Genomic DNA, 14,789 nt, shown 5'->3' with positions numbered 1-14,789 from the left:
GCCTCCTGTTTGTTTCCAATTCGATCCCACAGAGCCTTCACTGACAGAACAGAAGAGACTTGTATCAGAAAGAGCACTAAAAACCAATAGGCTTGTTTTTTAGTTATTTAATTATATATTAAGGTATTTTTTCTGAATTAACAATTTAAGAACATAAGCCTATCTTAAGATAATTTTGAATTTCCTAAAAAAATGAATTGTTACCCACAGATTCTATTAAAAATGAGGAAATCAAATTAAACACATATTTCTTTAGTCAAGCAAAAACTGTCAACCGGCTGAAAAACTTTACCAGTAGTAGTTCACGGTCGGTTTCATGAAAGAAAAAGAGCATTGAAAGTGAACTGAAAGAGATTTTTCTTTTTAATCGTTGGTTTCATTTAGCTAGACATCAGTCATTCGTAGAGTCATGCAGTATGGTGCAAATGACAAATGAGTCCAATGACAGAAAAATAGTTTCAATTTAAATTTCTAAATGTAAAAAGATACCTGATGTATTCAACTTTCAGTTGCCCTTGTTTCCGTTTTTCAATAGTGTCCTTGAACCTTTTTTCACAAATTATCAAGTTAGGAACTTGGATTAGCTCTTGTTTTTTGCGTGTATGTGTGGCTGGATGAATTAAAACAATAAATTGCACTAAAGCTCCACTAAACTGGAACAATTTACCTTTTCATATTAGAGCCATAATGTGGTGATACCTTGTCTTCATGCTTTCCGATTGGCTGCTACAGTATGTAGTGATTTTTAAATGTACTGTGAATTATTGACAAACTGAATAATCTAACTTTGCCTCATTCCAACATAAGAAACATGTTAACACAATTTATCTGTCAGATGAGTGCAAGCAAATCCAAACCACTGAAGCTATTCGTAAAATTAATCTTCAAGAAGTACTCATGTAACTGCGATTTGCATCACATTCACATCTCAAATTTGTTCTGTCTCAACATTAAGGGGTACTTCTATTCAGGAAGCAACACAGCTGGAAGTGTTCTCAGTGTGAAAGAAACACTTTTTAAATCAGAGCATAGCAACAGGTCTGTTAAACTTCTGGGATATTGATCTGGTGAGTTAAGTAGAGGATGTGCAGGTAGCCCAACTCCTGGGATGGTACATTAACATGTGACACAATACAAAATTCCAGCAAATACATTATCAGTAGGTTTGCTGTATCTCTCAGCACCATCTTAAGTGCTTGGAGGAGATTCTAGGAGACAGGCAGCTACTCCTGGAGACCTGGACAAGGCTTTAGAAGGTCCTTAACACATCGGCAGGACTGGAATGTTGCCTGACATAAATCCAACAGAGCACCTCTTGGACATTTAGTTTCGCTCTATCTGGCGCCGTCAAGTAGCTCAGTGATGCCCTGGTTCAAATATGCAAGCAGATCCTCTTTGACACCATCTGTCATCTCATTATGATAATGCTCCAACGTTTTCAGGCATGTATACAAGCACACATACAAACTACTGAGTAAAATTTCAGTAGCATGAACAAGCCCAATGTTTCATTTTTTCACTCTGAATTTCTGTCTTTCTCTGAATTCAGCCCTCTGTAGGTTGATAATTTTAATTTCCATCAAACAGTGTGACATCCCTTCATCCCTAAGACATTACCCAGCCCATATCAGTATAGATATCCAGCATGAGTTTTTCCATTTGAACTTGTGTGGTGTTATTCTAGGAATTCTCTTTAGGTCTTTACTAGGCATTTGTTGATGTTGTGCAAGCAATATACCCTGCCTGTTTCACATATCGATCAAAGACATCCTGTAAATATCAGTGGTGAAAGTTTGAGGATAGAAATTTTGTGCAACTGATGTGCTGATGAGTTGGTGACTGGGAATGTCTGCTGCAGCTGACTGACGATACGATGGAAACTGTTTGCTGTGAAACTGGGTGTTGTTGTTTTGCCTTGAAACAGCCTTTGAGTGCAGCAGTCATTGATTTATTATATTGGTTTATGTCTTTGTGTCTGTCAGTCAACAAAGATGACTAATAGGATTTTGGGAATGTTGTTTTTGGCTTATGTATTCTGAAATCAGGAACAGAACTTTGATGTTTTTGTGATTTATCAAACACACAAAACATGCTCCCTCTGTTCAGTTCTTTCCTGATCATACTGAAGATGCAGTGTGTGGATTTGTATTAGCACTAAGAAGCAATATAATATCAGATGACTAAAAAATTAGATTTTGGCTAATACAGTAAATGTGCAAAGCATGAAATACGTCTCAGTCAGCCATTCAGTGATCCAGCCAGTCAGTGTTCGTTCACCCTCTGTTCATCCACCCCTTATAATAAACCTTCACCAGTCTTCACCTACCTGCGAGTCCTGCGTTTGGGTTCCTTCATGGGGTGGCTGTAGCTCAGGTGGCAGAGCAGGTCAGCCACTAATCAGAAGGTCGGTGGTTCGATCCCAGGCTGCCTCCTGGCTGCATGCCAAATATCCTTGGGCAAGATACTAACCCCATGTTTGCCTACTGGTGGTGGTCAGAGGGCCCGGTGGCGCCTGTGTCCGGCAGCCTCGCCTCTGCCAGTGCGCCCCAGGGCAGCTGTGGCTACAATGTAGCTTGCCATCGCCAGTGTGTGAATGTGTGTGTGGATGGGTGAATGACTGAATGTAGTGTAAAGCGCTTTGGGGTCCTATGGACTAGAAAAGCGCTATACAAATGCAGGCCATTTACCATTTCTTCCTCGCCTCCACACAACGACAGAATGACACGACCTGTCCCACGAAGACACGATTGGAACCCAGCGGACTCGGACCTCTACGAGCGGCAGGAGGCAGCACTTTCCCGTTGGGCAGAGGAGCTCAGGGGAAAACAGCGGCTCTTCACGGAGAGAGAGCACGTCTTCGAGGGGACTCGCCTGGCTCTGGGCGGGCCTCGGAGATGCCGCGTTCCCCCACCTGCTGCCTCACCTGCATTTGCCGCGGAGAGTGGACGTTTCACGCCGGGCTTCGGCCGCTCCCTCTCTCGCCGCTCCGCTCCTCGCTCACACACCCGCCGCCTCATTCGCCGGACCTCCACCTTTGCCACGGCACAGCGGCTACGCCTCCCACCTTGGCTCAACGGAGGCTACCGCGCCAGAGGCTCAGCTGTTTACCCCGGCCGCTTCCTCTTCCCGGAGAAAGCGGCGCACACGCCGCCATAATATGGACCATTTTCAGCAACACCCTTCATCTGATTACTCCCTTAAAATGCACAGTACACTCACTTCTGATTCATGGGGAGTGGACTGGACTGGGAAGACTTTTTCTGCTCTGCTCCCTCTGAGCTGGGATTCATTAAGGACAATCCCCGCACTTCAACATCTCCGGAGACTATTCAACTAAAGACTGTAAATGGTGATGGCAGAAAGGCCAGAGCAATCTCCGATAAATCTGTTACAGTCCGTGTGTATGCAAACCCTAGGCCTGCTCACTCTAGGACCGTTTTATCTGAGTCTGCTCCTTGGTCCACCTGTCAGCCTGTTCCGGTTTCATCAGCTCCGGCCACTGTTAAAAATACTCATGCACCCAAACCTGTCAGTATCACTCACCCAGTCATTATCTCCACTCCCGTCAGTCAGCCTATACCCACACCAGTGCCAGCTCCCAGGAGGAGGGCAGCTGCGACCCAGTCTACCTCCACACCCGTTCCTGTTTCTCAGGTGGGGGTGACTGGTGTCCAGCCACCTCCCGCGCCTATCCCAGCGCCCAGGCTGAGGGTGGCCAGGATCCGACCTGACCCCCCTAGAGGCTCGGCTGAGGCTCTCCAGTAAGCGCCCTCACACTCCGGAGGCACGGAAGAGCTAACCTGTCCACCTGCTAATTCGCCAGCCCGTCCATCTCCTCACTCAGCTTTCCATGCCCTAGCACTATCTCTAGTTAGGCTAGCTGACCTGTCCCCTGCTCAGGCACCAGCCTTACTAGCCCAAGCTACAGCTTTATCCCCCTCACTAGCTCAGTCTTTAGCTCAGCCATTAGCCGTACCAACCTCAGCTCAGCCATATCCTCACCGACCTCTGTTTATCCATTAGTCTCCTCAGTCCAGTCAGTTCACTCACCTGCTGTTCAGCCTTTACTCCAGTCCCCTGTAGTCCAGTCTCCTGCCCTCCAGTCCCCTGTAGTCCAGTCTCCTCCTGCCCTCCAGTCCCCTGTAGTCCAGTCTCCTCCTCCCCTCCAGTCCCCTGTAGTCCAGTCTCCTCCTGTCCTCCAGTCGCCTGTAGTTCAGTCTCCGCCTGTCCTCCAGTCTACTCTAGTTCAGTCTCCTGTCCTCCAGTCCCCTCCAGTTCAGTCTCCCGTCCAGTCAGTCCAGTCGCCTCCCGTCCGGCCGCCTGTAGCTCAGTCACCCATTCTCCCGCCGTCTGTAGTCCAGTCTTCTGTAGTCCAGTTACTCATTCACCATCCTGTTCAGTTCCCTGACCTGCAGCCACAGCATCCAGAGCCAGCTGCGAGCTCTCCCGCTCCTCAGCCAGGGGTTTCCGCGCCCGCTGGCCCGGCCTGTCTCCAGTCAGAGGTTTCCGCACCCGCTGTCTCTACAGCTGTTGCTCCGTCACCCCCGGCTCCCATGCCGTCGCCTGGTCCAGCCTCAGCTTAAGCTTCTGCTTCGCCTGGTCCAGCTTCGGCTTCGCCTGGTCCACCGGAACCGCTCAGTGACCGCCGCCGCCTTCCTCGCGGCCGCCCACCTGAACTGTCTCTATGTGGACTCCGTCCCTCCGTCCAGGGCCCCCTCCGCTCGCCCTGTTCTTGTCTTTTTCTCTTTTGGCCGTCGGGTGCCGGCCTTTGAAGGGGGGGGGGTACTGTCAGGGTCCCTGGGTCGGTGACCCAGTGTTTTCAGTTTTGTCACATTTAGGTTATGTTGCCACATCAATGTTCTCACTTCCTGTTTTGTTTTCCCCGTGTCAGCTTGTCTCTTGTCTCTCATTAGTCAGATTATGTTCAGCCCTGTACTCACCTGTTTCCAATCATTGCCATCATTCAACCTGTGTATTTAAGTTCCTCGGTTTCACCAGTTCTTTGTCGTGTCATTGATGTTCGTGTGATGTTGTCCTTCTCGTGTGTTCTCTCAGTTCAGTCAGCCATTCAGTGATCCAGCCAGTCAGTGTCCATTTACCCTCTGTTCATCCACACCTTATAATAAACCTTCACCAGTCTTCACCTACCTGCGAGTCCTGCGTTTGGGTTCCTTCTTCCTCGCCTCCACACAACGCCTGACATTCCTTTGGCTCTCTTTCTTTTTATAAAGATAACATAACTTAATTAAAGTCGATGAATGCCAGCACCTGCAGTAATGCTGTGAAATCATTATTGCTGACACTTGAACGTCCTGTCTGTTTGTGTGAGGACTAAGAAAAGTGAGCATGGCATCCAGGGAATGTGATTGGAGGTCATATATTGTTATCACTTGTATGAATTATTCAATCTTACTTGTTATGTGTCCTCTGTGAATATTTTCTAAAGTAAGCAGAGTAAGGAAAATTATGTTTTCACAGTTTGTTCTTTTTTCCCTTTTTTTTTTAAAATCAGGTAAAATGTCACCACATTTCTTGGTAATAAAAAAGAGATATTAAGGATTAGAAAGTGTGACGGTATTTTCATGTAAAGTTTTTGCTTCAGTGAACTAAAAAGATGACAGTATTGTTTACAGGATTCTGGTTTTCAAGGACAACATCACTTTTTCCAGAGAGTGCATGACAGATTTGATGCGACTTCTCTGACTGCTGCATCCTGTTATCACAGCAGCACAGCTGTTTAAGCTTTTCGCCACTGACACCTGTATCTCCAGACCATTGCTCATATAGAGTTGTTATAAAGTGGGCCGTGCACGGCAGCTACTGAAAGCCTTCTCTATTTCAGAATCTACCATTTAGACCGAGACTTCCTGTGGCACACAGTCCCCTTCCTACTGGGTGAAAGTGGAAGACGTGAAAACTCCGTGATTTTCTGAAACAGTTAGGGACTGCAAATGTTACTCAAACAGGAGTAAACTTTATTTGTCGCCTCCACCAGAGACAGAGGGTGGATGTAATTGTAGGCAAATTGCTTTGACCATGTGAGCAGGTGTTAGATGACACAAAACCAATCCTGGACAACCACTGACCTGACTCTATGCAGGATTCTGTATGGAATTAATTGTAGATAGGTCATTTTAAAGGTTTTTAAGCATTTCTGAGGCCAGAAGTTGACTGATAGATTTCACAATAGAAGGGATATTGATTCATCTATTTTTGAGTGTTCTGTATCTTTTAGACAGTAATGTGGGGGTTTTGAAATTAAGGAATTGCACCACACCTGTTTGTAGTTTGACTTGATTTTGCTTAAATGCCTTTTTTTAAACTCTTTTATTAAACTATTGATAGTATAAAAATCTATTCTGGTTAATCTCATATTCTAATATTCTTCTGCCAAATGGATAAAAGTCTATTACTTTGAATATACGTTCCAAGTATTTAATTCCTTAACAACCCTAATCTGCGACGTTTGTCATATTATTGTGTTGTAAGATGTCAGGGTTGTTCCAGATGGGTAAACGTTTTGATGCATGTACTCATTTTTTTGTGTGTGATGACAACTAAAGACAATTTCTGAATGATGTATAGTATTATTTCACAAAATTGCAAATACAGCGGTCCCTCGCTATAACAAGGGACCGCTATAACGGCCTCGCTGTTTCACTCTTTTTTTTTTTTGTGCAATTTTGCATGTTTTTTGTTTTTTTGTTTTGTTTTTACAGCACATTGTGTTCTGCGTCCTTTTGGCCGTAGACCATTGTCAGTCAATCTCATGCCGTCTCTCCTGTACAGTACAGTACAGAATGCATTCAGCTTCTCAAATTTACATAAATCTTTGATCGCTAGCAGTGCGACTCTGAAGTGCTGTACTGTATGTTTGTAAGTTTTCTTCCCAACAAACCCAACAATGTCAATGAAACATTTTGCACCATCAAAGGCACTTACGGGTTATTTTTAGAACGTAACTCCCGCGATAAACGAGGGACCACTGTATAACTGTACTTTTCAGAAATTTTCACTAGTAACATCGAGATATTTTTTTAAAATTAATCTGCTCTAAATCATAGAATTTTGATTGTAAGAAAGACCAATGAAAATTACTTTCAAACATTGCCTCAGACATTGTTGTGTGGAAAAAAAGGCCTGAAATGTTGGTCAGCTAAAATTTTAGCTTCATATGTATTAGCTATATGTTCAAACTCTTTTGCAAATCAGAGAAGATCGAGAATAAGGCCTGTGATTTAAAATGGAATGACCCATTTGCTTATTGGAATACTCTGAGATTATGCTATGCATCCAAATGGTACATTGCACTGAATTGAAATGCACATCTGCACTCAGGTCCAAATTAACAATGATACGACTGCATGTACATTAGTCACAAGCTCAGTATTACCTGTGATGAGGTTGTCCACCAGTGTTGTAGGGATGCAGAAGATCCCCACCAGCAGGTCACTGATAGCCAGGTTGAGGATGAAGAGGTTGGTGACCGTGCGCATACGACGGTTTTCCAGTACGATGAGACACACCAGGATGTTACCCACCATACACAGCAGAAAGATGAAGGAGTAAGCCAGGGTGTAGATGGCAGCCACATACAGAGAGTGCTGATAGTAAGGGAAAAAGGTAATGTTGGTGACATTGGATACACCATCTAGGCTGGTGTTTAAAACGATGGATGTAATGTTTGATCCCTCAAGTGCCATCTCGTCTTCGTCCACAACGTCCAGAATATCCATCCTTGATATCAGTCAACACTGCAGAGGAAATAAAATGGCAATAAGCAGAGAAAAATTTAAGTTAGAACAAAGAGAAGAAGAGGTGTTGCAGGCTTTGTTCAGACATATGACAACTCTTCATTACCAGCTGCAACAGTACATTGGCAGGGGTTCATCTTCTCCAATGATGCAAGCATCACTAAAACCGGTTAATTTAAAGTGTTGCATATATCTCTCTCACACACACACACACACACACACACACACACACACACACACACACACACACACACACACACACACGCACGCACGCACATGTATAAAATAAAAGTTCGCAGTTCGCAAGGTGCATTCGTTGCTTCCCACGCGTGTAAAAAACGACTGCAGTCTTTGTGTTTTCTAACTCAGGTGTCTTAGCTGAAGAATTACAGGGTGGTTTTTAGAAATCCCCTGTCAACAGTGTATAAAAATTTCAATTATTTCAATTCAAAAGCACTGAGTGTGATACTTTTGTAAAGCTCTTTGAAGTAAAGTTGAATGTCTGCACTTCAGTGTCATCTTGAGTATTTGATTTAAAAGCCATTGTGGTAAATGTATAGAAGCAAAAATACAAGAAGTGCCACTGTCCAAAAATCCTTGCAGCTACAGGAAGTGTATTTCAGTGAAAATAGACCAATTTGGAGAAAAAAGGTAAACAATTGAAAGAAAACCTGTAATGTAAACAAATGTCCATTTGTGCTGCTGGACATCCGAGTAGACATTTATTTTGAAAGTTGCCAAAGAAGCAAAATCTAGAGGTTTGTGATTGCAAAACATAATCAGGCAGATGGAACGGATGAAACAGGCTAACTGAGGATTAGGGCACATTTCAAATCCCACAAGGTTTCCAGATTTTGTCGATCATTAACTGTTAAATACATGTAAAGTAAGTTGGCAAGAAAGACAAATCAGCTTAGGCAGCAGCTGCTTTGCTGGCACGTTACCGGGTTTTGATTGCAGCAGACATTATCACGTTAATTAAAGGAGCACGCAAATAACCCAAATAGGGCATGTGGTGATATGTCTGTGACCAGACCTGCTCAGTGGCCGCCGCCGCCTTCCTCGCGGCCGCTTTTTTTTAGGTAAAATATCAGTGAACATAAACATGTCTAAAACAGAGTCAGAGTCAAAAATCTGTCAGCAAACGCTGGTGTGAAATTTATTGGACGTGACTGTAAATTACAAGATTTTATAAAACAAGAGATTTGGATGGCTTTAGTCTTTCAAACAAGTATGCACCAGTTCATTATGTCCTTAGGCAAGTTACTGAATGTCAATCTCAATGGCAGTAAATAAACAGCTCATTAATAGATGAAGTACACCAGTATGGGAAGACGAACAAAAAAAAGTGGAAGACGGGGTGTGGGATTAGACGATGTCCTCAAACAGAATGCTAAGGCTGTGGTTCTTCAGCAAAAGTTAATTATGAGTTATGCCTCCAACATTCTGCCACGTTGTAATAATTTACACAAGCTGCCGCTGTGATGGTTTTTGTTGACAGGGACTTCAGTGACAAGCCTTTTGGTAGATGAGAGCAGAGTGTTGAATGAATGCATTTAATGGGGGAGGATGTCAAACTTGGCTGACAACACCAATTTTGTATATTTACAAAATGTCAAAAAGTACCAATCTCTGCAGAGACCAAAAACCTGCCAGCAGTACCCAGACCCATGTGTTAGCGAATGGAGTGTACAGATGCACAAACACTGGAAATTCAAATACACAACGCTTGGAGCATCATTTCCTCAAGGCTGGCCAAGAATAGCTAAATCTAGTTGCTTTGTCAGATGCGTTTCACAGAGCTTTTCCTATCATCATGGTAATGAACTAGCCTCTCCTTTTCCTAAGCCATAAACTAAAAAAGGATTTATACTTCCTTTCCAAAAGACCTTGAAACCTCAGGCTTTCTGTTGCTACAAAAGTGTTGATTGAGACCTTAGATACACCCTGTTCCCTCTGAATGCATTTTGTAGAATGAACAACATAATTGACACCAAGCAGCTGTACAATCTTGTGCAATACTTTGTCTTACTGTGTTGTTGAGCATGCTGATAAATTATTTGCATAAAGTCCCACCATACCTCATCAATAACCAACATAAAGAAAAAGGAAGTGTAAAATATTCTGGCATCCTAAGGAGGTGGTCTGTTTTTGCATAAACAGTTCTAGGAGCACAGTAAGTCATGAGCATGGCTGTCACATTGTGACATTTATTTTAATAATCACACACTTATGTGTTTCTTTGTTTTGGATGTGTGATGTGATTTATCTTCACACTGTGGCAACACAATGACTACCCTTCTTAAAGCTTTCAGAGACAGGCTAGTGCTGAACCTGGAAACGTTGTTGTTTGCAGTAAGTAGTGTCTGCTGCCAATTAACTAGGGGGCTAGATCCTACATGAAAAGCACATTTTCCTGATGAAAAGTGCTCCAGTATACACAGTAGCATGACAGGCACCATTAAATGTAGTCCCAGACTTCTGTAGAATATAATCTGTGAATGTCTCTGCCAAAAACAAAGAATTTTACCTTGACGAGGGCAATTTCCATGCGGGTTACTCTTACTCGTCATAACCATTGTGCTGATTTAAAGCATTTTTTAAGCCCAGTAAGATGGCAAAATAAGGCGCATGTTTAAAAATATAAAATTTTTCTTTTGAGGCTTTCATTTATGTCTTTAAGTTAAGTTTTGTATCTCTAATATCTTTAAATTTAGAAAATATTCAAGCGAAACAAAGGAGATTAGATTACACCTCTTAAAGAGTTTTAATTTTCAGGTTGTGAAAGTTATTGTCAGGGGTCGTGTGCAGAGGTGAGGAAGAGATGACCCACAAGCAGGACTCTTGGTGCAGAATGAGGTTTATTGGAAACGGAGACAAAAGATGACAGGATGGCTGGCTGAACTTAATGGACTGGTAGACTAACTGGCTGACTGAACTGAACACGCGACAGGAACAACATCATACCATCACATGTACATCAATGACACGACAAGGGCTGAAGGGAACAGAGGGCTTAAATACATGACTAACAATGACAACGATCGGAGACAGGTGAGTGAACAGCTGAACATAATGAACTAATGATAAATGGGAAGAGGACTGAACATAATGCACACAGACCCAAGCTAACACAATAAAACAGGAAGAGGAACAGGCAGAAGATAAACAGTGAACATGAACTGAAAATACTGGGTCAACGACCCAGAAACCCTGACAGTTATTTACCTAAGGTACACTCTGTGGTGGCAGATTTCTTTTCTCATGTATTAATCACATATTTCAATCATATCACATTAGTAAGAGTAGTGTCACTTTCTCACTTGTATGCATCTGCACTACAGATGGGCCTTATACTCCACACACACAGGCCATTGTAATGGGAGACGTTAAACAGACACTGAGACTCCTTCTGCTTATTAGGGATGTAAATCCTTAGGTGACAGCCAAGCAGAAAGTCAAGTATAAACTCACCACAGCAGTATATACTGTTAAAAATTGTGCAGACTGTAAGTAATGTCTGACAAAGAGCTCTAACCTTGTGATACAATCATTTTTGTTGGTTGCTACCCAGGCTGCTGCTTGTTGACTGTAAAGATAAAAGCCAAAGTAATGAATGATTCCAAAATATTACATGTATCCACCCTTCCTTTCATCACCCTTTAGTGTCTTTGTCTGCCCTTTGAAAAAAACAACAACTCATTCTTACAGGATTATTGCATGCAGGTGGTTTATACAATAGCATACAGTGCTGTGAAAACGTATTTCCCTCCTTCCTGGTTTTCTTTTCTTTTCTTTCTTTCTTTCTTTCTTTCTTTCTTTCTTTCTTTCTTTCTTTCTTTCTTTCTTTCTTTCTTTCTGTCTTTCTTTCTTTCTTTCTTTCTACATTTTTTGCATAGTTGTCATACCTATATGTTAAATTATGAAGCTTTAACCGTATTTTTCGGAAAGCTGAGATCAGTTTCACTAACCACACTCAGGCCCGATTATTTCTAGACAAGTTGAGACAATAAATCCTATCCGAAATAGAACCTGTCTGACAAAGAGAATGCCAAAAGATCTTAAAAAGCAACGCATCATGCAACTGAGAAACAAAGCCAGTGAAATCTAACAGAAAGAAAGAGTTATAAAAATACATAAATACATACATAAATCTCACTGGACTGACGGAGGTTTATTGCGATATTGGAGCTGACGCTGAAGCTGTTTTGCTAGAATTTGATTACAGGCAGACACAGAATGAGTATCCATGTCCCTGCTATGAAACTGAGTCCTGCTGCACCACGGACACTAAGCAAATACTGTATTAGTGTAATACATAAGTTTGTATGTTTTAGCAATTATCGGAGGGCACCACAGGTGCATGGTGGTGGGTGGATAGGCATTTCCTTTCGTCAGCACGGTACTGAACAAAGACTGTAGGAATCCCGCCTGCACCTGCTTTCAGCCTAATCTTCACATGCTGTTCTGCCTCACTTTGTGCTGGCATAATAAGTTCACTTCCCATGAACAGCTCACCTGGTCTACATCCATGCTTATCACATAGCAGATGACTGCAGCAGGAGTAAACACATGAAACTTAACTACACTCATAACACATCTCAGATACAAGAAAGAACACGAGATCACATTAAACAAAACTCAAATCGTGACAGGGATGGATAACATTTGGTGGAAGCTTAAATTAGTGAATACACACCTCATATTAAAAGACAATTTCCTACCGAAGCTTCGTTATGTAGGTGTGGCTAAAATTTTTCTCCTGTCTTTTCCCTCAATCTCAAACATGCTCTTCTGGCACAAAAGCCTGAAGGGAACACAATGAAACCTGAGGACTCCCTGCAGCTGCCATTCATTTCTTTGTTCCTTGTTTATAATAAACCAACCACTATAATTTTCAGACTGTTCCTGCTGAATTTGAGACAACCATTTTCTTCTCCATGCCCTGTACATTTTCTTAAAACCACGCAAACCACAGTGGAGTGAAAACAGCAAGGAAAGGACAAACAGCAGAGAAGCTACTCTTTTCTCTTTCTTAACCTGAGTGGGGCTGGAGGAAGACTCCCCAGCAGGTCAGTATTTGACGAAATGTGCCGTGTGGTCACAATCTGCCCGCTTTGTTTCAGAATTTTGTCTTTGAGCAATGGTTAAGAAAGCGTTTATGTCACAATGAAGTTGACCTTTTGCATTTAAATGTCATCACTTTGTAATTTTATCCTTTCAGACATTGTCACAATTTGAGTATTCCTGAGGTACAGCCAAAAAGCATTTGATGTAAAGCCACTGTGACCTTGACCTATACGATATGACAACAATCTGAAAAAGTTATGCCTCTAATTGTCCGAAACTATTTTGATTGGTACCTTATTATGGAAACTGATATTGTCATACAACCTGGCAAACAAAGCCTAAACCTAAGACGTACTGTATGAACACTGAGGCGTGTATCTTTACTCTGTTCTTGTATCAAGCACTTGATTTCTGTCTCTGTAAGCTGGGTCTGAATATGCATCTTACTGCTGAGCATGAATACACTCATCTTCAAATCAGCCCAGTGTGGCGACATGCAGTCAGCAGTTCTTTATGTAAATTCTAGCTGAAAGAAACACGTCGATGAAGAAAGCACGTTTGCACAATTTATAACAGACAAGCAGGTGGAATGTTTACGCTTACTAATACTCTCACCTAGGTAAGATAAAAAGATGAAGAAACAAAAATGAAACTATAAAACATATAAAGAAAATATGTTTCTCCACATGGGCAGCGTGGTCAAATCAGCGATATAGAGACAATCCTAGAAACAAGGAATGTAATGGCAAGCTTAGAAACACTGAAAGGCCTGAAAGATGAAAGAAGTATTCTTCTTTTAGTTGTGTCCTTAGAGCAGCTATCCAGGTCTAGAGATCGTGGGCATGTCTGGATGCCAGTGGAACAGAGTTGCTCATGTTTATTGATGATGTGACTGCTGATAGAAAAAGCAGAGTAAATTGTGAAGTTTAAAGGACTGTACTCTTTGTTCTGATTCAGAAAAATGTGCTCCACCGCTAATGGATAATAACCCAGTGCATACTACAAAAGCAATGATTTTCTCTGGGCAAATAAATGGGATATTCTTCAGTGCCCGAGTTAATCCGCCTCAGCCCAACGGAACATGTTTTTTTGAGATCCACAAAAAAGCAGCAAGAGGAGGTGGCTGCAGTCAAACTGTGGCAGAACATCTCAAAGGAGGAACACAGCATTTGTCATGGGTTTGTAAACTTCAGGCAGTCAGCCAACTATAAAATCAAGATCTTATATTTAAAATTACATTTGTTTGTCAGGTTACGGCTTATCAAATCAAATCAAATTCCTGAAAAGAATAATTATGACTTTACAAAGCACAGCATCAATTGCACCTCTCAACAGAACATCCAGAACTGATGATCCTAATGAACCCTGGTGTGTTCTTAACACAAAGCTGCCAGTGGAGACGGCTCTCGATAGCAAGCCTGACTTTACGTTTGGGTTGTTCCACATAAAATCAGTCAAATTTCTTTTTTAAAAAAGGTCTCACCTGAACTACATAGAATTGTTCTTTTTTTCTTAAATAATTCAATCAAAAAGAATAAATTGAGAATTTTTAATGAAGCCTGAACAAGTCTCATGCTCATACTAGAAAAGGCAAACGACATATTTGTTTGAGTTGTTCCTGACACACACAGCTTTTTAATTCACCCTAACTTTGACAGCCTTTTTGAACACTCACCTTCTTAAACACAGGTAATACACCATATGACATTTTCAGGGCTAAAAGGCACATTAAGCTCTGTTAAACACCTGCAGCCTGTTTGTGTTTGGCCCCATTTCAAGTATCACAGTGTAAAGCCAAAATCTTTTGCTCAGGACAGTTTTCACATTTAACAGCTCCCAGCCTCACTGACACATTATAGATTACAGTTTCAATAACTAAAACAAGTGCTGCAGCAGTTTTATACCATCAAAAAGAGAAACATGTCTTAGTACTCAGCACGTTACACCTATTTTTTTGATAATTTA

The 14,789-nt window shown here is 42.0% G+C and overlaps 1 protein-coding gene across 1 annotated transcript in view; it reads right to left on the bottom strand.

The window, feature by feature from the left end:
* The window catches only part of npffr1l2 (neuropeptide FF receptor 1 like 2), a 46,610-nt gene extending 38,874 nt beyond the window's left edge, over positions 1-7,736 (bottom strand). The window contains exon 1 of the mRNA XM_086312831.1: positions 7,394-7,736. Within this exon, the coding sequence (XP_086168957.1) occupies positions 7,394-7,736 (343 nt within the window). The remainder of the gene's footprint in view (positions 1-7,393) is intronic.
* Positions 7,737-14,789: the final 7,053 nt, after the last annotated feature.

Source organism: Aulonocara sp. 'chitande type north' Nkhata Bay, linkage group LG12 (genome assembly GCF_057382095.1).
Source record: "Aulonocara sp. 'chitande type north' Nkhata Bay isolate Kocher_YH1m ecotype deep benthic linkage group LG12, A_spYH_male_GT1.1, whole genome shotgun sequence".
Lineage (NCBI taxonomy): Eukaryota > Metazoa > Chordata > Actinopteri > Cichliformes > Cichlidae > Aulonocara > Aulonocara sp. 'chitande type north' Nkhata Bay.
The sequence above is the reverse complement of the archived record's forward strand: the minus strand, read 5'-3'. Positions and strand labels throughout refer to the sequence as shown.